The sequence below is a fragment of the Rutilus rutilus genome (assembly GCF_951802725.1).
Source record: "Rutilus rutilus genome assembly, chromosome: 15".
Lineage (NCBI taxonomy): Eukaryota > Metazoa > Chordata > Actinopteri > Cypriniformes > Leuciscidae > Rutilus > Rutilus rutilus.
This window is the reverse complement of record NC_140220.1, coordinates 3,106,473-3,128,083: the sequence shown is the minus strand read 5'-3', so window position 1 is coordinate 3,128,083 and position 21,611 is coordinate 3,106,473. Positions and strand designations below refer to the sequence as shown.

The 21,611-nt window shown below is 38.7% G+C and overlaps 3 protein-coding genes across 4 annotated transcripts in view; 2 read left to right on the top strand and 1 right to left on the bottom strand.

The window, feature by feature from the left end:
• LOC311305145 (thrombomodulin-like) lies at positions 1-1,656 on the top strand. The gene is made up of 2 exons (XM_084432685.1): positions 1-1,031; positions 1,110-1,656. Exons 1-2 carry the CDS (start codon positions 134-136, stop codon positions 1,502-1,504), a joined length of 1,293 nt encoding a protein of 430 aa, XP_084288811.1. The 5' UTR covers positions 1-133; the 3' UTR covers positions 1,505-1,656.
• Positions 1,657-2,659: 1,003 nt separating this feature from the next.
• tlr5b (toll-like receptor 5b) lies at positions 2,660-13,188 on the top strand. The gene is made up of 4 exons (XM_084433405.1): positions 2,660-2,800; positions 3,024-5,664; positions 7,421-7,452; positions 10,224-13,188. The coding sequence occupies exons 2-4, from the start codon at positions 3,034-3,036 to the stop codon at positions 12,877-12,879; spliced, it is 5,319 nt and encodes a 1,772-aa protein (XP_084289531.1). The 5' UTR covers positions 2,660-2,800; positions 3,024-3,033; the 3' UTR covers positions 12,880-13,188.
• A 500-nt stretch (positions 13,189-13,688) lies between these two features.
• Positions 13,689-21,611, bottom strand: part of disp1 (dispatched homolog 1) — a 73,885-nt gene continuing 65,962 nt past the window's right edge. For both annotated transcript variants that reach the window (XM_084432675.1, XM_084432674.1), the window contains exons 5-8: positions 21,286-21,413; positions 19,957-20,054; positions 17,804-17,901; positions 13,689-17,704 (exon numbers count right to left, since the gene is read on the bottom strand). In XM_084432675.1, the coding sequence (XP_084288801.1) occupies positions 14,132-17,704; positions 17,804-17,901; positions 19,957-20,054; positions 21,286-21,413 (3,897 nt within the window). In that variant the 3' untranslated portion in view covers positions 13,689-14,131. The remainder of the gene's footprint in view (positions 17,705-17,803; positions 17,902-19,956; positions 20,055-21,285; positions 21,414-21,611) is intronic.

Here is a 21,611-nt window from a genome sequence, read left to right as displayed (position 1 = left end):
CAGAAAACACGGACTTCTTTTAATTTTTGGAGACATGGATGTCATTATAAATGCGGCACGGCACACCTCTGTCAGCACGGACACTTCTCCATATATAACTTGGTGAATATCGGTACATAACGGTTCCGCAGAGATGAGAGAGATCATAGGAATGGCGCTGGCGCTCGTTGTACTGAAAGTTCACGGAGGGAAAATCAGTGACGGTCATTGTGTGGAGGGAAAATGCTTCGCCATCCAAACCAACAGTTTGAGTTTTGATTCGGCGCAGCGAGTCTGTCAGGAGAGAGGAGGACATTTGATGACCGTACGCTACAGAAAATCGGCCAATATTCTTGCTAAATTGTTGAATGGCACTTCTGGAAACTTTTGGCTTGGCCTGAGATATCAGTGTTCACATGCAAATGATGGGTTAAATGGATACAAATGGGTCACTGGAGACAACGCAAGCCACTACATCAACTGGGAAAGCGACCGAGCGGATTGTTCTCCACTATGTGCTTCAGTGTCACAAAAAGTTCAGAAATGGGCCGAAAGACCTTGCGATGACATAATCGATGGTTATTTGTGCGAATATGAAGACCTCAATTATTGTCAGCCACTGAGCAACGGTCCAGCAATCGTATATGAAACTCCTTTTGGATTTAATGCAAGCGAACTCCTCCAAGAAATTCCTCCAGGCACAATAGTGACATTACAGCCGCTGAGAACGAAACACGTTTGTTTAGAAGGCGAGTGGCTTCAAGCTCCTTGGAGTTGTGAGTTTTTTGTTGGTGGGTGTGATTATAAATGCGATGGGAGCATTCCTAATATCAGATGCATCTGTCAGCCTGGATTTAAACTCGACAGTAACCGAGTTACATGCAGCAAACAGGACGCTTGTGTGCAGGGGGAATGCGAGCCGGTGTTTGAAGCTGCGCATGCAATGTCTCCCGAAGATTGCAAGCCCGGCTTTCACAAAGAAAGTGGCATTTGCGTTGATGTAGACGAATGCGAGTCTGCACCATGCGAGCACGAATGCACCAACACTGAAGGTAGTTATCAATGTTCATGCTATGATAGATTCATACAGTCGACGAAGGACATGCACATATGTATATTGCATTGTACAGATTACCAGTGCCCAGCTGAATGTGACCCCAACAACCACGCCCAGTGCGACTGCCCCGAAGGTTTCCTACTTGAAGATGAAAAAAATTGCGTTGACATTGATGAATGCGAAAGTGATTACTGTGACCATGATTGTGAAAATACACCTGGAGGGTTTGTATGTTCCTGCAATGAAGGATACTTGCTTTTGGACAAGGTCAAATGTGTGAGAGAAGACTTCGATGGTTCAGGAAGCTCAACACCTTTTGATGTTTCTGTATTTACAAGTAAACCCCCAACCGACAAGCCAATGTCAATCTCATTGGGCAGTCTTTTGGCAATAATGGTTTGCATTGTAACTTGTATTGTCTTTCTGGTCGGCCTCGCTCACTTCGCATTGAGACGTTTTTGTATCTAATTTTATATCTGGGAAATAGAGTTCTGTGACACTTTAGGCTATTATGTTGAATGTCAAAGTTTTTTCTGTGTCTGTTTGTTAATGATGGATTTGCGGCCACATTATTGTTTTAAGATTTGTGGAGTAAAAGTAAAATGTTATAGTTTTTATTTTGAAGTAAAAAGATGAAATTAGACACTTGGGGTAAGATGTGCCACCCAGAATTGGCATGTTGTTATTATTATTTTTTAAATGTAATAATAACTAAAATTAGCAAATGTTTTATTTATTTCCTATAATAGCACATTGGCTGATGCCATTATGCTAAACTTATATCTAAATATGTTACATTTTAAACATAAATGCACATTGTTTTAAGGGGGGCATCTTCCCTCATGTTATTAGGCTATAGAGTGTCAGAAAAACTTAACTTTGCACAAGTTTGAATTACTCATTAATGTCAGTATTCCTAAATGGTGGTGTTTGAAGAGAATAAATACTATATTTTAATGTAACGTGTGGCAAATTTCATTTGCAGAACCTTGTTTCGTTCTCTCTTGCTTACTCAACATCTCTGTCCAAATATGCTGACAGATTGGAAAAGACATGCGCAGTGCCGCATTAATGAACTATTTCTAAACGTTCTATTTTTATTTTATTTCCAGTATAGGCCAGTGTTATTGCCCTCCTACAGCGGATTCTGCTGGTTTTCCTATAGTGATGTTGGGTAATATCGCTCTCTAGTGGGCAGTAAGGAACAAGTTACTTCATACTGGTCCATTGCTCATAAAGGCTAGTGTTTTTTGCTTTGAGTGGCAAGGGTTAATGTTCAGTCATTTTTGTTGGCTAATCCTTGATCATTACTGTGTTGTACAATTGTATATATCTACGCTGAATATGTTTTTGTAAATAAATGAACGGCGATTCTGTAACTGGTCTAACTAAAATCCAAAATAACAAAATGTGTTAATGTTAAAATATGCTACCGTTGAAAACTTCCGAATTTATGATTGAAGCTGAAGCAAAGGTAGTTTTTCCAGAGTTACAGCACTCAAACGTGCAGAACTCCTCACCGGAAAATGAATCACTACGTCAGAAAGTTATTTCCTATTTGAGAAATGTTGAGAAACAAATGAAATGAAGGGAGAGAGAACGGAGGAAGAATTCACTTTTGCCGAAACTCACGCGAGAGGAAGACGGGTAGTTCTTTATCTAACTCTGATAATGTTGCGTTATTGAAACGTTCTCAGTATTTAATACTAGGCTATACCACAACAAGACGTAATAAAACGCTGTATGGATTAGGGACCTAACCTGGTAAGACGCTAAATGCTCTGTTATTAGGCATCAACTTTGTAGTAAAATGTTCAGATTTCTGCATGTATCAGAACCTTTTTACGTTGTATATGCTTTTTATTTTTTATCACTGAACCTTTACCTCAAGCAAACAATGAGTAAAATAAACTTGTTCTACATAAATATTAACTTTATAGCACAGCCACTCAAGGTTTTTTTTTTTTTTTCATTTTTTTTTTCACAGTGCTCTCAGAATGGGATATACATTCACACTGATCCTGTTTGGATTGTGCATCAACACTGAAGTTGTGAAATGCTCCTCTGTGTGTTCAGTTCATGGTTATGCTGCCTTCTGCTCATTTAAAGGTCTTCATCAGGTGCCAGAGCTGCCCACATATGTAAACGTTGTGGATCTGAGTTTTAACAGCATTGCTGAACTCAACGAAACATCCTTTTCTCATCTTGAAGGTCTATTAGTCCTTAAACTGGAGCAACAAACACCAGGACTTGTGATCAGAAACAACACGTTTAGAAGACTCTCCAATCTAAGAGGACTTAAACTAGACTACAACCACTTCCTGAAAATAGAGACAGGAGCGTTTAACGGATTATCCAACCTTGAGATTCTCACTCTCACTCAGTGCAGTTTAGATGATGCCATTTTGTCTGCGGATTTCCTCAAACCTCTGGTGTCTCTCGAGATGCTTGACTTGCGTGAGAACAACATTCAAAGAATCCAGCCGGCATCATTCTTTTTAAACATGAGGAGATTCCATTGGCTCGATCTCTCTCGCAACAAAGTGAAGAGCATCTGTGAAGAAGAGCTCCTCGGCTTTCAGGGTAAACATTTCACGCTTCTGAAACTGTCCTCCGTGAGACTGCAAGACATGAACGAGTACTGGTTAGGATGGGACAAGTGTGGAAACCCATTTAAGAACATGTCCATAACTGAATTAGACCTGTCTGGAAACAGCTTTAATGTTAACATGGCAAAGCGTTTTTTTGATGCAATCACTGGTACCAAAATCCAAAGTCTCATTCTCAGTAACAGTTACAGCATGGGCAGTTCTTTTGGTCATAACAATTTAAAAGATCCAGATAAATTCACATTTAAGGGACTTGAGGCGAGTGGTATTACAATTTTCGATTTGTCCAAATCAAAAATTTTCGCTTTGTCAAATTCAGTATTTACTCATTTTCCAGATCTACAACAAATTACATTGACACAAAATGAGATCAACATTATTGAAACTGATGCATTTTTGGGTATGACAAATTTACTAAAACTAAACCTGTCCAAAAACTTTTTGGGTAGTATTGATTCCAATACATTTCAGAATCTAGAGAAACTTGAGGTGCTTGATTTGTCTTATAACCATATAAGGGTTCTTGGAGATAAATCATTTCAGGGTCTCCCAAGTTTACTCATCTTAAATTTAACAGGAAATGCTCTTGAATCAGTTCATGAATTTGCAACCCTACTAAACCTGAAGATACTCTACTTGGGTGAGAACAGAATTTCATCTTTGTCTGGTTTATCCAACATTGCTAAAAACCTCACAACCCTTGACCTGGAATTCAACAGATTAAAGGACTTGTCAGATCTGTACACAATTCTACGGGAATTTCCTCAAATAGAACAAATCTTTCTTCAAAGTAACAAGTTTTCGAGTTGTTATAATCAAAGGCAAATAGTGGCTTCAGACAAACTACAACTTCTTCATCTTGGACTTTCAACGATGCAGCTGATCTGGTCAGAAGGAAAATGTTTAAACGTGTTTAACAATCTTCACCAGTTAGAACAGCTTTCTCTGACTGCCAATGGACTACAGTCACTTCCCAAAGACATTTTCAAAGACCTTACTTCTTTGTTTTTTTTGGATTTGTCCTTCAACTCTTTGAAGTACCTTCCAAACGGTGTATTCCCTGAAAGTCTTCAAATACTTAATCTTGAATATAATTCTATTTATTCAGTGGATCCAAATCTCTTTAGCAGCCTCCACTACCTCAGCCTGAAGAACAATGATTTCCGGTGCGATTGCAAGCTAAGGGATTTCCAAACATGGCTCAATCAAACCAACGTAACCATTTTCCACCCCATTGAGGATGTGATATGTGCAAGTCCTGAGGATCAGTACATGGTTCCGGTTGTGAGAGCCAACATACAATGTGAGGATGAAGAGGAAGAGAGGAGATCTGAAAAACTAAGGCTTGTGCTTTATATTTTCTGTACCGCACTTATCATATTACTCACTGCGAGCGCCATCATTTATGTCCGTCGGCGTGGCTACATCTTCAAGCTTTACAAAAAGCTCACCGGCGAACTTGTGGATGGAAAGCGAGAGGAACCTGATCCTGATCGATTCTTGTACGATGTGTATCTTTGTTTTAGTTCCAGTGATATGAAGTGGGTAGAAAGAGCGCTGCTGAACAGACTAGACTCTCAGTTCTCAGAGCAGAACACACTCCGCTGCTGCTTCGAGGAGCGAGACTTCATACCCGGGGAGGACCATCTTACCAACATGCGAAACGCAATCCAGAACAGTCGAAAAACCCTTTGTGTGGTGTCTGAACGTTTCCTCAAGGATGGCTGGTGCCTAGAAGCCTTTATTCTGGCACAAAGATGGATGGAAGTGGAGCTAAAGGACATTCTGGTGGTGCTGGTTGTAGGGAACATACCGCAGTACAGGTTACTGAAGTACAAACAAGTGAGATCCTACATTGAGAACAGAAGATACCTTCAGTGGCCCGATGACAACCAGGACTTGGAGTGGTTTTATGACCAACTTCTGCATGAAATAAGAAAAGATACCAAGGTTAATCAAACAAATCAACCAACCAACCAGACAAAGCCTGAAGCATTGAATGTCCATGCAAACACAGCAGTATAATTATGGTATATTTGTTGATTATGCATTCTGTAAAACCTTACCTAATCACCTAAGGTTTCCAATTAGTTAGAATGCATAATGAAATGCATTTTCTCGTGTTTTCTATGTGTATACGGGTCAATGACGTGACGGGTCATTTTTTTGTCCAAAGGCCTTAATAATAATAAAAAAACAAATATATAACATCCAAAGTATGTAAGGTAGTACAACTTGATCTCTTTTACTGAATCCAAAAGGTTTTAATTATATTTTACTACATATAAAGGCATTTTAAAGATTTTGAAGTGTCAAAAGGTCATTCGGTAAAACCGATATAGTAAATATTTAAATGGAATAATATTGTTTTTAATAACTAAAGGAACTACAATAATACAAATATAAAGCAGATAAGGCTCTTTTTCTCCTTTCCCTGTGCAATGTTTTACTTGAATATGTTGGAGTGTTTAGAGTAGTCCAATAAATGATTATGAGATCAGTGATAATTTTATTTAATATTTCTTCTGTGGTACACACTATATACTATCTCAACATCAATGTCAAATCAGTTTTTAACTTTCAAATCAGTGGTTAAACCCAATGACTTTTTTGGTGACAAATTGTTTCCTTCTTGTAAAAAATGACAAAAAACAGTGTTAATTGATTGTACAAACCACACAATCTTATTGTTAACACCTAGGAAAACTAAAAAATGGTTTCAAATATAGTTATATCTCCATTCTATTTTTTTACACTTTTAAAAACCTTATTCGTCAATGACCCATATATATATGTGTGTGTGATGAGTTATTTATAATGAAAGAATATTTCATTCATAACATTCTATTTCTATTCTCTCACAAAATAGCTGATATAAAATATTGTCTGTGAACCTGCTGATATTTTCATTAAATGTCTGAAATGCTAATTATAGCAGAATGATTGCAGAAGTGGATAAAGACCTCAGGATACTTTGCAAAACCTAAACATCTTCAACCACTTCCCAACAGAGCTTGTAAATTCATAATGTAATATGAATTAGAAATTAAGAAATTAAGCAAATGCCTGCTTTATCTGTAAATAAATGTACAACCTAAAAATGGCAACTGAATAAAAAGACACTGTGTACTTTGACCTTATTTCCTAAATACTGCATGGCAAAATTGCACAACTAGGAAACCACTATTGAAAAAAACATGATGACACAATCTGGCCTAATGTTTTTGGATTTGGACAGTTTGTACATTAATGAAATTTGTTAAGAAACCTCAATATTGACAAATGTTGTCATGGCCTATGTCCTTTAAACAGGAAATATAGCAACAAGGCCCGACAGCAACATCCGGGGTCACGTGTCTGATTAAGTAATTGAATTGAAATCTCACCATGGCTGACAACTATAATTCTATGGTCTTCATTGAAAATTGTACAATATTATATCCTTAGTTGACCTCACAGTACCATCTGGCCAAATTTCCTGTTATGATCCCTTCATTGTAATAAGGCACATCGAAAAAGAAGACAACATCGCAAAACTAATATTAACATTCTGCACTCTGCTTTATACAGAGAGCAATCTCTCAGTGGCACCTTGTGTAAACATAGCTGACCAAAGAATAGCCTTCAAATTCATTTCCTGTTCCCATAACAAGAAAAAATAAATAAAATGTAATTAACTAACAGTATAGTCTTTATATTGTATTCATATCCTATTTATTTCACACAGTTGTGACATCAGACTGAAAGGCTCTTATAGCAACATGTCCTTCTTTAGGCACTTGCTTTTAAGAACATCCCCATTGAGAAGTCAGCTCCATTGTGCAATCGAAAACCCTTTTGCTTTATTGGTTTTGGCGCAGAGAGTTACTTTTTGTTTGAACTCCCATCTTACACCATGGTGTTGAATGATATAAAACAATTTATTAATGAAACTTTATTAAATTGGATGCAACATTTTACATAACAGTGATTTTATGACTAATGTACACAATTTAATTTAGCTTCTGTTACATACACGACCTCTCATTATTCGAATTACAATATGCAAACACAGAAGTACATTAATTATGGTCATATATTACATGCAAAAAATTAACATAATACTTTTCACTTGGCCAGGTTTTCAGCTAATGCAGATTTCTATTGACAAGACAAGAGCTCTGATTTGTTTCTGGTTGACAATGACAGACATTGTTAGATGCAAGTATTTTGGTTCCGGTTTTCCTGTGCCTGTCATTTGACCCAGTTTTTTGATTAATCATCCGGTTCACCTGTGTTCTCATCAATCATCTTGTTAGCTCTTTTGTTTGCTGTGTATTAAGCTTTCAGTTTGAGTTAGTTCCCTGTCTGGTATTGTTTGTGTTAATGTAATTTTGACTCTAATTTTGAAAAATAAAATATAGGCCATCATATAAATACATCAAATATTTTATTAAATTATAAAACTATAAATATATACCTTACAGTTTCTAGAACCTTTGTGACAGAATTTCCTCCTTAACATAAAAGAGGAATAATACAACTTTCTCCGATAAGTTTATCAAACTTCTCAAAATAAATTAACTGCCTTCAGGTGTCCCCTTATGGTGTCCCACTGACATTAAAATAACTTTATAGCTTTCATATACAGCAAAATATATTATAAGTTTCGTTTGTTTGCACAGATCACTTTAACAAGTCTTAACAACCGATGCTATTCTTACCTTTTTAAACTGCTTTGTTTGCAGGGGGCAGATTCAGTCTGCCAAAAACAACCATATCTTATACAATGTGATGTACCAGGGATTTTAAAATCTGATAACCCACACATACAAGCGATTTAACGTCCCGAGAATAATGTGTCTGTTGTTCTCCAGAATGACCGTTACTTTTTGAATTGTAAGCGCCCGCGCTTTTTTTGTTCTTTCGAGCGGTAGTTTTTTTAAAAGCATAATGATAAATCGATTTCATTCCAAAACGTGCATCTAAATTAACTAATTTATATGATGATTGATGAACTCCACTATGTTTAATCTAGTCAGTATCTTATGTTTGAACAGTTCACAGGCACAATAACGTATTGAAATATGCGTTAAAATACGACATATGACTGTATCGGTCGGTGTTAGATCTGTTTCTTTAATAAATAAAACATAATTATATCAATACATGACTGCATCTATGTAGTAGCCTACATACTGCTAGTGCCGCTAAAGTTTGGTCTTACCATAGTATGCTACAAGACAATTGAACACAGAGAGAGGAGGAATAGCCTACTGCACATTTTGTGGGGAAGCATTGAAAAGGCTAACAAAACTACACCGCCCCTGTGCTGAATCTACAGTTTGTTTGGGGTGTCTTAGAACTTTCTGTTCTCTTCTCACACTGAATGACTCTTCACCGGAAAACGAGTCACTGCGGGGTCAGAAAGTTGTTTTCTATTTCAGACACATTGGGAAACACAAATGAAACGAAGAAAGAAAGAACAGATCAACTCCGCGTTATCGCCGTACGAAACTTCTGAAACTTTACCTGTCTATATGTGACTATCAAATGACTTCAGAAACTGTGGTCGAACAGGTAATTAATAAGTTATTATTAACCATGACTTTTGTTGCAAATCTCTCAATGCCGTATGTATGGTTATAGCCTATAATAAAACGAATAGGCTACCACATTTAAATCTACTTTGGTGTTTTTCTCGGAACTCACTGAACCTTGAACTAGTTAAACAAACAATTAGTAGGCTAAGATAAACTAGTTCTACAGACGTCCTGGCTTTGGCTTTATGCCTTATTCAGTAGGTTTAGTCTGAACTAGGCTACATTAAGGATTTGCATTTCATATTCAGATAACCCATTTATGTTTGCTAACCACACTGTATTTAGAAACTTAAAATGCACATTTTACGAAAATTAACCGTTTTGAGTAAAAGTGGAGTAACCATGTTTTTTAAACATTTTTATTACCATTTGTATAAACACAGTTTTACCACAAATGCCATGTTAAAACAATGGGTAGTGTTTAGGTTAGAACAAAGCCATTGTTATTTTGTGGTTGTCATGGTTTACCTATAGTAACTATGTTTTATTATTATTATTTGAAGTAAAATCATTGTTAATTTTCGGAAGGGATACTTTGCCCAAGAATTAAAATTTGGTAACACTTTACTTAAAGACTTTATTGTATTGCATTATGAAGGTATTCATACTCTGCTTTATAACTTTTCATAAATCATTGTAACCAAAGTTAAAATGCATTATAATATTTGCAGATTGATTGTTACATCAGAAACTGGTTGTTTGTTGTATGTTTTAATGCATTATACCTTCTAAAAGGCGAATAGATAAGAATGTAAGAAATTTAGGCTATTATAAATGTGTGGTAACAATTATTCATAAGACCATACCATGCATTATGACGTGCATTACAAGGCATAAATAATACATTAAAATACTTTTATAGTGCACTATACATAAAGGCTTTGTGAAAATGTTTCCTGCATACCTGCATGCTGCTGTGGAGTATAATCTTTGAGCAAATGATAAAATGTAAAAAAAAAAAATGTGTGGGTAAATTTTGTAACTTGTTTTCTACAGGGATCTCAGAATGGCAGAACAACACAGATTATCTCTGATCCTCCTTGGATTATGCATCAGCACTCAAATTGTGAAATGCACCTCAGTGTGTTCAGTTGTCGCCTCTGTCGCCCTCTGCATTGATAAAGGTCTTCAAGAGGTGCCAGAGCTGCCCACACATGTAAATAAAGTGGATCTGAGTAACAACAGTATTGCTGAACTCAACGAAACATCCTTTTCTCTTCTGGACGGACTACAAGCCCTTATACTGATGCACCAAACACCAGGAGTTGTGATCAGAAACAATACATTCAGAAGACTAGCTAATTTAACATCACTTAAACTAGACTACAACCACTTCCTGAAAATGGATACAGGAGCGTTAAATGGATTATGCAACCTTAAAAGTCTCACTCTCACTCAGTGCAGTTTAGATGATGCCATTTTGTCTGCTGACTTCCTCAAACCTCTGGTGTCTCTCGAGATGCTTGACTTGCGTGAGAACAACATTCAAAGAATCCAGCCGGCATCATTCTTTATAAACATGAGGAGATTCCATTGGCTCGATCTCTCTCGCAACAAAGTGAAGAGCATCTGTGAAGAAGAGCTCCTCGGCTTTCAGGGTAAACATTTCACGCTTCTGAAACTGTCCTCCGTGAGACTGCAAGACATGAACGAGTACTGGTTAGGATGGGACAAGTGTGGAAACCCATTTAAGAACATGTCCATAACTGAATTAGACCTGTCTGGAAACGGCTTTAATGTTAACATGGCAAAGCGTTTTTTTAATGCAATCACTGGTACCAAAATCCAAAGTCTCATTCTCAGTAACAGTTACAGCATGGGCAAATCTTCTTTTAGTAATTCAAAAGATCCAGACAAATTCACATTCAAGGGTCTTGAGGCGAGTGGTATTAAGATTTCCGATCTCTCCAATTCACGCATTTTTACTCTGTCATATTCAGTATTTAGCTATTTGTCAAGTCTAGAACAAATTACATTGGCAGAAAGTCAGATCAACAAGATTGAAAACAGTGCTTTTTTGGGTATGACAAATTTGCTGAAGCTAAACCTGTCCAAAAACTTCCTTGGTAATATTGATTCTCAAACATTTCAGAATCTAGAGAAGCTTGAGGTGCTTGATTTGTCTTGTAATCATATATGGATGCTTGGAAGTAAGTCATTTCAAGGGCTTCCAAATCTACTCAACCTAAACTTAACAGGAAATGCTCTCAAATATGTCGATAGATTTGACCCCTTACCAAACCTGGAGAAGCTCTACTTGGGTGACAACAAAATTACATTTGTGTCTGATTTACTCAAAATTTCCAAAAATCTTACAACCCTTGACCTGCATTTTAACAAGTTTTCATCCATGTCTGAACTCTACACAATACTAGAGGGATTTCCTCAAATTGTGGAAATTGTTCTCCGAGGCAACGAGCTTGTTTATTGCCCTAATGACGAACATAACGTGCTTTCACAACAAGTACAAATCCTTGATCTTGCATCTGCTGGATTGGAAGTTATCTGGTCAGAAGGAAAATGTTTAAATGTGTTTAACAATCTTCACAAGTTACAGCAGCTTTTTCTGAGTTTCAACCTCCTACAGTCACTTCCCAAAGACATTTTCAAAGACCTTACCTCTTTGATCTTATTGGATTTGTCCTTCAACTCTTTGAAGTACCTTCCAAATGGTATATTCCCTGAAAGTCTTCAAATACTTAGTCTTGAACATAATTATATTTATTCAGTGGATCCAAATCTCTTTAGCAGCCTCCACTACCTCAGCCTGAGCAAAAATGATTTCCGGTGCGATTGCAAGCTAAGGGATTTCCAAACATGGCTCAATCAAACCAACGTAACCATTTTCCACCCCATTGAGGATGTGATATGTGCAAGTCCTGAGGATCAGTACATGGTTCCGGTTGTGAGAGCCAACATACAATGTGAGGATGAAGAGGAAGAGAGGAGATCTGAAAAACTAAGGCTTGTGCTTTTCATTTTCTGTACCGCACTTATCATATTACTCACTGCTAGCGCCATCATTTATGTCCGTCGGCGTGGCTACATCTTCAATCTTTACAAAAAGCTAATTGGCGAACTTGTGGATGGAAAGCGAGAGGAACCTGAACCTGATCGATTCTTGTACGATGTGTATCTTTGTTTTAGTTCCAGGGATATGAAGTGGGTAGAAAGAGCGCTGCTGAACAGACTAGACTCTCAGTTCTCAGAGCAGAACACACTCCGCTGCTGCTTCGAGGAGCGAGACTTCATACCCGGGGAGGACCATCTTACCAACATGCGAAACGCAATCCAGAACAGTCATAAAACCCTTTGTGTGGTGTCTGAACGTTTCCTCAAGGATGGCTGGTGCCTAGAAACCTTCACCCTGGCACAGTGCAGGATGCTAGTGGAGCTAAAGGACATTCTGGTGGTGCTGGTTGTAGGGAACATACCGCAGTACAGGTTACTGAAGTACGAACAGCTGAGATCCTACATTGAGAACAGAAGATACCTTCTGTGGCCCGATGACAACCAGGACTTGGAGTGGTTTTATGACCAACTTCTGCATAAAATTAGAAAAAACACCAAGGTAAAACAAACAAATACTAAAGTCAATGAGGTTGAAAAAAATCTTGAAGCAGCAAACGTTCTCGCAGACACTGCAGTGTAACTATGAAGGACTTGTGTATGATTCTTGTACAAATGCTTATATAACTTGCTTTGCTCCCAGGCTTTCATCCAAACACATCTACTGTGTTGACCTTCTCTCTTTTGGACACCAAAAATTAAAGCTGGAAACCATACTGTATTGTATAGTTTATTTTGTATAATCCATAATGTGAATGTACTTCTCATTGTCAATTGGTGTAAAGGTCAGTAGAATTATCAATTATTTTGAGCTATTATGTAAATTCTCGATTTACAGCAACACCTTTTATTTTTTCACAGTGTTCCAGGATTTGGCAAATAAAGTTGAATAAATCATACTGAGTCTTATAATTCGTCTTAAAACACTACTTGTTAAAACGTGACTTGCATTATTTAAATAAACCTGGTTACTCCAAAAAAAGCACATATCAGGTGACACGTTCACATAAAATATATATTTTACAACTGTATTATACATTTGAATTATTATTGCTATTATTATACCAGATATCAGCCTTTATTTGTAGATCCAATATTAAATAATCAAAAACCAATTGTATAGAACATAAATAATGTAAAATTGGTGATTATCTTTCTTTTGAAAAAAACTCCCTAATTTTTAAAGATGACTTAGTTAATAAATAAATGTTTGGGTGAGACATACACACAGTATATGTCAAGGACACATTTGTACACTTAAATTCACACAAGTCATAAACTGACTAAATTTTCCTGAAGTCCTGAGGCTAATGTAAATGTTTGCACACTGCAGGAGGAGGCAGTTTTATCCGAGAAACTGGGAAGAAACGACAACTTAGAAACAAAGCACAATCAGTTTTTCAATTCACCAGCACATAAACTACTGAAGTTTACTTTACAGGTGAAACAATTAAAATCAACATCAACAAAAAAAAGTGCATGACTCAAATACATACACAATACACACAAAAAATATATATACAAGTTCATATGAAATGTGCAGGAAAATAAATTCTGAATACGTTTTTTTTTTTTTTGTTCTCATGAAAAAGTGATGGCCTGTGGCCAGATATAAAAAAAAATATGAGAGGTCACACAAATACCAGCCAGTGGGTTAAAATAGTGTCTTCTTAAACAAGACTTGTTTTCCAAATATAAATGTTTCCCTTGACGTCATGTCAGCATTCACATGCACATAATGTCAAGGAACGCTCTCCTGTAGTTGCTTTTCTGTGCTAAATCTTAACAATATGGCAATATGCTTTGATATCGCAGTCTAACACTAACTTTACATGTTAGCATAAACTCTCAGATGAGGCTTTCGAATGAATGGCAATAGTAGGCACGCTGGTTTTTGGCTTGTGAAACTCTGCAGAATTGCACTTCACTTTTACAGTCTTTTTAAAACAGTTTTTTTTGTGAGAGACAGGCTCTGCTGCCCTTTCATTATTGTCTTTGTTACTTTGATTGAATTTGACACTCTCCTCCGGTACCACTGGAATCGCTTCGCGAATCTCACAACTGTCCTGTATTAAAACACAAGTGCCATTTACTTTTGTTTTTATATGGTTCAATGGTATTTTTTGAGGGGTCTGGGAATTTAATCCTAGGTCTCCTGTCTTCTGTGTATCATGATTAACGGTACAGACTTGAGTTGTGTCAGGCAAAGAGCAGCGCTGAACATCTGGAAACTGAATGTGAGCTGGAAAGTTCTGGTTCTCTGGTAGAAGCGAATTGGGGCCACTTGCACTGATGTGAGACTCGTCGTGCGCTGCAGTATCGGACAACAGCGCCTGATGCAAAAGATGCACTGTTTGCATGCTGTAGCCTCCAGGGAAACATCTGTGAGGGACTGGTCTTGATGTTTGACTCTGAGAGCAAAAGTGGCCACAATTAGTGGGAGTGTGCGTCGTATCCCATGAGGACTGAAAGTTCTGACCCACAGGTAAGCGATTGGTCTGATTAGCGGAGCATTGGGTTTCTCGAGATTGGCTGCAAGGATGATAAGGAGTCCTTTGTCGCTCCCTCATGTATTGATGCATTGAGTTCTCACAGGTGCACCTTGTATTGTAAGGATACTGATGAGGATGAGAAAGTTCTGAGCCATTTTCAAGCTCAGGATTGGGTTCTCTTGAGTCGGTGTTGATTTTCAGTGGAGTGTGTGGTGGGCACATGGTTGAGTGATGAGAAGCGATGCCGTTGTGCAACTGTGTACATGCCTCCTGTTCCTCGTCGGAAGCCTTTTCCTCATTTCTGACGTTCAGCGCCAAGGGCTCAAGCTCATAGTGTTCATGTCGACCCTCACTTCTTGCGTTATCTATCGGGTACTTGGTCGTGTAGCAAGCACCAAGTTTACCTTGGCTTGGATTAGATTGGCTTTCAGGCGTGTGCTCTGTAAAGGTGTAGCACTGGAGTTTCTTTGGCAAAGGAATCTGTCCACAGGTGCCCTGAGGACCAAGACAGCGACACATGCATTGAAAGAAAAACGTAGCAAAGGCCCAACTAATGCACATGATTAGCATCAAAAACGTTCCCAGTTGGGTGTAGGCCAGAACTGTGGATGGCATCATCATTGCACCGGCTACAAATGTTGTGAGTGCTGCCATAGCTATAGCCGAGCCCATTCTACTCAAGGAGAAAATCACCTTTCCTTCCCTGTCTGGTTCTGGGGCAAGACGGTATGCCACGCCGTAATGAACAGCAAAGTCCACAGAGAGACCTACAGCAACTGAGATCGTCACTGATTCAAGCACATTTAGTTCCCAACCCAAGAGCACCAACGACCCAACTGTTACAAATATGGTTCCTGCGATGGATATGATGGCGTAGAGGCTGATGATGATATTCCAGGTGGTCAGGAGCATAACACTGAAGGCCACCACCACCGATAATGCCATAGCAATAAGAGTCCCATCCGAAAGGCTATCCTGTAGGTCGTAGAACTCCAAGTTGCTTACGAACCATCCGTAGTTCAGTCCCTCAGGAGCATCCCTCAGCTCCTCTTCAATCCAAGCATCAACTTCTCTGTAAAACTGATGCATCTTCTCATACGCCAGAGTGAAATGGTAGGTACTTTGAAACTCGAGCACAATTGCCCGAATTGTGTCATTGATGTCAAACCTTGGGCCTGGAGTCTTGCTGTCGAGGTGGTAGATGGTGCTTCGGTCAAGCTCCATAATGGCTCGTTTGATGCACAACTCAAAGACGTCTTGCCGGTAAGGGAACGTGGACTGACTACAGCAGGGATAGACGGATGCTTCCTCGCAGTCTTGGTTTTCCATCCACTGCTTGAAAGTCTCCATGAAACAGCTTGTGAAGTCTTGCTCTTCCGACTGGAACACGAAGCTTTGGTTCCTAAGCTTCTGGCAAAAATTGAGAATCCAAACCTGACTTCCAGGACTCGCAATATTGAAGGTTGTGTCGAGTGTTAGTTTACCCTTATTTTTGGGGTTCAGGGGATCTCCACTGTCAACTGGAGTAACACCCCAAATTATGGTGATCGGCATGTGTAGGTCTTCCCCATGGTTGACTCGTTCAAACATAAAGAGTTTCTTGTACTCCGCATCGTAGCGTTCAAAGGGATGTGAGGAACGAAACACCTGGAACTCCGACAGCTCCAGAGAAGGCAGTTTCATCTTGGGATTCACGCAAACAACGTAGGCGCCACCCACCGTCAAACCCAGGAACCACAAGAGCCACAAGTAGCGCAACTTGATCACGACGCAAGGCAAAACCTTCTCAAAGAAAATCCGTGAGGCCTCAGAGATGCTAAAAAGACACTTGTTGACTATTTGGCAAAGGCTTGTCCAAAACGTTGTAATGCCCGTCGTCTGACGGTGTTGTGACCGAGAGCATGTAAAGACGTTGACCAGGTACCGCTCGTGTAGGACCACCACAGCTGGCAACCAGGTGACCATCAGAATGTAGTTAACCAGGATGGCAGTACCAGCGTATACACCGAAACATCTGATAGCAGTGATGTTGCTCACGTAATTGGCGTAAAAGGCAGCAGCTGTGGTGAAACTGGTGACAAACATTGAGAGTGCCGCGTGTTGAAGCGTAACGCTTACCACTTCAGAGAGCTCAGAATTGGGTTTGTCAAACTTTGTGTAGTTCCAGACGTCACAGAGCACGAAGGCATCGTCTGCACCAATTCCCACCAGTATGATGAGCGCAGTGAGGTTCATGAAGGGGAAGAACTCAAAGTTGAAGACCACACGGTATAGGAAATACGAGACAATCAGAGAACTAATGATAGCAAACATGGTCATAAGGGTGATGAACATTGATTTTGTGTAGACGCACATAACCACCAACACAATCACAATAGCTATTGCGGGATACATGGTATCTGTTAGCAGGTAGTCCTGAAACAAGTTGTGTTTAATGCCAAATTCTATTCCTGTGATGCTCGTGATCCCATCCGAGGAGTTCCAGTTCTCAAAGTTGTCCAAGTAAATGTTCATCATTGTTTCTCCTTTCTCCGTGGGAGCGAAGAGCATGCTGTACTTGAGGTTAGGTGGAAGGTACTCAGTGTTCTTTGGGTTCAGAAAGTCTTTGTCCACCAAAAAGTGAAAAATCTGATACACGGCATTGTATTTTGTACACTTCCGCGGCACGTTGCTACACTTGAGGTCCTTCTTACGGGTGGTCATGTCCCAACACTCAGGACCAAGGGTGCCGTTGTGGTAATACTTTGCACAGGAGCGCAGGATTTTTAGGGTGTGGGAAACATCTCGCTCTGTGATCATTTGGCAGGAGGATTTGTTCGTAAGGACGGCTATGTAGTTCCCAAGTGTCCAGCTGGGACAGCAGGAGGCAGCAGTTGTGCGCTGACACAGATCCAAGTACTGGGGATGGGAGCGAACCTGAAGAATCAGACAAGAAAAACACTAGTATAAAACACATTTCCAACATAAAACATCTGCAAATGGTATAACCAATACATGCAATGCAACGCCACATACCCGTGTATTGTCAAAATTGCACATGGACTTTATTGCCTGTATATTCCACAAGTTCTTTCCCTCGGCAGAGGCAAATACGATTCGGGAATAGCTGTCACCTGTAGAGAGACAACATTTGGTAATTAAAGTGTCATGAAACCAAACCTGTTTTGGCCTGGCCGTTCACACCTCAGAGTTAGAAAAAGTCTCAAAAAAATGGAAAAGTGGGAGAGTAGAAGGTGGGAAAAGGGGAGAAAACAACCAATAAAACACAGACCTGCAACACACTCATTATACAGACATATGAATATTAAAATATGACCACAGAGGAGAAACCAAACAGAGATGAGGGCGCCTTGATGCTAGGCATGTGCCGGTATCACATTTTCATGCTGCGATTAATTGAGAGAGCTTTTATCACGGTATACGGTATTATCACGATATTTTAATTGCACATGAGAAACAGATGGATTGGGGGGTGGTGTAAAAAATAAATAAAACTTGCATCACAAGGTGTAATTGTGATTGTCAAAACATTTGGTAACTAAACTGAATTTTATTAAGTTTAGTGACAACATGTTACAATGACTGGTAGGCTACTGTTTCTATTGCTTAACACAAATTTAACGATTTCAATTCAATACTTGGGATTTGATTTAAATCTTGATTCAATATTGACTAATTTTGGATAAATATTAGGAAGGCTACAGTAGATAGCCCACATGTTATTTTTTTCTCATGAAAAAAAATATCTCACAAAATGCTATGTAACCATATAGAGCCCTATCAGCTGGTATTATTAAAGGTTACAAATAACTAATTAAATCAAATATAATGTGGTTTTCATTATAATAACAATTATGTAATGGCACAAGTAAAAATATAATAAATATGTAAAAAAGTGCAGTGCACATATTCAGCAAAATACTCCTCTTTATCTATTTGTTTTAGTCATCTAACATGCTGCTGGTCATTAAATGGTTTAAATGTAACGTTATGTGACACAATTGTTCTGTTTCATATCAAAAGTAACCTAGGTTACTCTGTCTTGTTTGTCCGTCTTCGTGTCCTCTTTGCTCCGCGATTTTTCTCTGCGTGAGAAAACGGATGTGTGGCGTGAGCGTGTGAAGAGTCTCGCGCTGAATGCGTCGAGTTGGCAGCTCTGCTTTTAGAAGCGGGATGGATCCGGATAGTTCGGCGGCGGCCATAGACTGTAGGCGGCGGCGTTCCTCCTTCCACCATGCTGCTTCTCCATGTGAGGACTGTTTACATTAGACTAGAAGTGCGCACCGGCCGCATGCTTATACACGTGGCGATTGTTTACATCAGAGTGCGCACGTGTTTCGCGCAGCATATATGCAGTGTTTGTTTAAGCGGTTGATGGAAAATAAGCTATAATGTGCGTTCTAAAAATCTAAATTCGGATTATAATTTTTCGCGGTATTTTGAAGTGCCCGCGATAACAATATCGTGCATATTCATTACCGCGATTTATCGCATTACCGAATACCGGCACATGCCTACTTGATGCATTTAAAAAATATAACCCTATATGACAACAAACTCCCAAAATGAGGGAGAAACGCAGAAGAACATTTAAAAGGTCTAATAATATTTTCATGACATTTACGAGCACTAGTCTCTGAACAAACGACAGGTCAGTTTAACACAGAAAGAATAAAAAGGCATGATACTTTTTGTTCAGTGCTTTTAGTGTTTTCAGTGATGTGCAGCCATCTGTTCACATCTCAAAAAATATGTTTTGGGGTTTCATGTCCCTTGAAACTAAAAAACCTCTTTCATTGGTCCACTAGGTGGCGGATTTGATTCATGTCACCACATCTCCAATAGTGTATTTCATACATCTGTGCTTCATTTTGCCAGTATATTGACTCCAAAATACATTTGTCAGCAGCAAATCAGCATATTAGAATGATTTCTGAAGGATCATGTGACACTGAAGACTGGAGTAATGATGCTGAAAATTTAGCTTTGATCACATTTTAAAATATGTTCAAAATAAATAAATAAAACAGAAAACAATAGTAATATATTTAAATTGTAACATTTTACAATATGACTGCTTTTATGGTATTTTTGAAAACCGAACCTACGGACATATGGTTTTGGAGTGTGGTAATTTCTATATGATAAGAGTGAATGTAAAAACTCACCTGGTACATCACAGAAGAAACTGTCTTTACTGAAATCCCACTCCGCTTGTCTTTTCTTTCTATCATAGTGATCCTTGGACCACCGGTCATCTTGGTGACTAAAACACAGAAAAAGAGAGCATTTGCAAATTAAATCAATGCATTTCAAAATATGTCTCTGGCTGCATGTCTGTCCCTCACAGCTTTGTTTACATTTGTGTCAAATTAAATATATCTACTCAGGCTATGGTCTATATACACCACTGTTCTTTATGTTGAAAGTTGCCCAAATAAAACCTCAAAACCTTCGTCACACAAAACCATAGTCTAGCGGTTCTTAACTTGCGATTGATTCTTGTCAGATTTAGAAAGCTTTAATGAAAGAACTCTATTTCGATAGACACTTTAGACATTCTACTAACTATAAGTAACTTTGCAACTACATGTCAACTAACTGTAGACAGTAGACGGTCCGCTTAATATCTGCTTAAAAACACTTTATGTTGATTCTCCCCCCAACAGATATTCTACTGACTATAACTTGGGAACTACATGCCAACTTTTTCTACTAACCCGAACCCTAACACCTAACCATAACCTCTCTAATGAGAGTTAGTTGACATGTAATTGCAAAGTTACTTATAGTTAGTAGAATGTCTAAAGTGGACTATCAAAATAAAGTGGAACCGAAAATCCTTGCTAATTATTAATTCCAGAGCACACAATTTCGGCCACAGGAAACCCTCCTCACATTGTTGCCATTAGAGATCTGCGAATGAAACGCCCGTTATCATTATTACTGACAGAGGGCAGGACCGCTTCTGACAGCACATCCTGTTCCACAGACAGGAAGTCTCTTTAATCAGAGGGAAGACGCCTATGCACACGCTGTGACGGAGCCGTGACATACACACGCTCATTTTCTTTCAGGACGCTTCTGTCATGATCTCTAATCCAACTTACAATGATCCGGATCAAGATGAGCCAACACACGTCATTACCAAGAACTGCTATTCAGGAGCAAAAAAAAATACATATAAAGTGTTTTGATTTTACAGCATTTCCAGTAGTCATTTGGGCGGCTTGTCAATATATTAGATTTCACTAATATATAAAATAAGCACGCTTGACCAGAGCTCTTGTGAATTGATTCATTGTGCTGAATTTTATGCATTTAAATAACATAAATAAAGGCCATGTCCTCTACTACAAACCCAAAATCCTGTAGACACCGCAATCCCATAACTATTTCAACCAATCCTGGTCTGAGTTCTAATCCTCACGTCATTCATCTGACGAATACGAACTAGGAAAATATGGTTATCAGATAAGAAAGAAGTGGACTGTTACCTTTTGGCCTGCTCATCTGCGTATTTGAAGGGGTAGTTGGCCAGCGTTGCCTTGTATCCCGTGTTTTTCACCATGTTGTTCCACGTTACGAGTCGCTGGCCTATTGCAGTGCCCCTCGGTTCAAATCCCTAACAAGACAAATGACAACAAATCTTCACTCAGACTGCCAGTAGACATTTCAGGCAGGACAATTTTCAGTCAGGATTTGATCCATGTAGGGTTTAATAACATCAATACGCGCAGGGATGAAAAATAAAAATACCATATATTAATACTATATATTTATAATATAAAAATAAACAAAAGTTCCAAAAAGCATGATGGCA

Excerpts from the sequence above, each read along its gene's own strand:
- LOC311305145 (XM_084432685.1), top strand. The coding sequence starts at position 134 with ATGAGAGAGATCATAGGAATGGCGCTGGCGCTCGTTGTACTGAAAGTT. Across the intron at positions 1,032-1,109 it reads CGAATGCACCAACACTGAAG|ATTACCAGTGCCCAGCTGAA; the intron begins GTAGTTATCAAT and ends TGCATTGTACAG.
- tlr5b (XM_084433405.1), top strand. The coding sequence starts at position 3,034 with ATGGGATATACATTCACACTGATCCTGTTTGGATTGTGCATCAACACT. Across the intron at positions 5,665-7,420 it reads ATGTCCATGCAAACACAGCA|GCACTTGCTTTTAAGAACAT; the intron begins GTATAATTATGG and ends GTCCTTCTTTAG. Across the intron at positions 7,453-10,223 it reads AAGAACATCCCCATTGAGAA|GGATCTCAGAATGGCAGAAC; the intron begins GTCAGCTCCATT and ends TGTTTTCTACAG.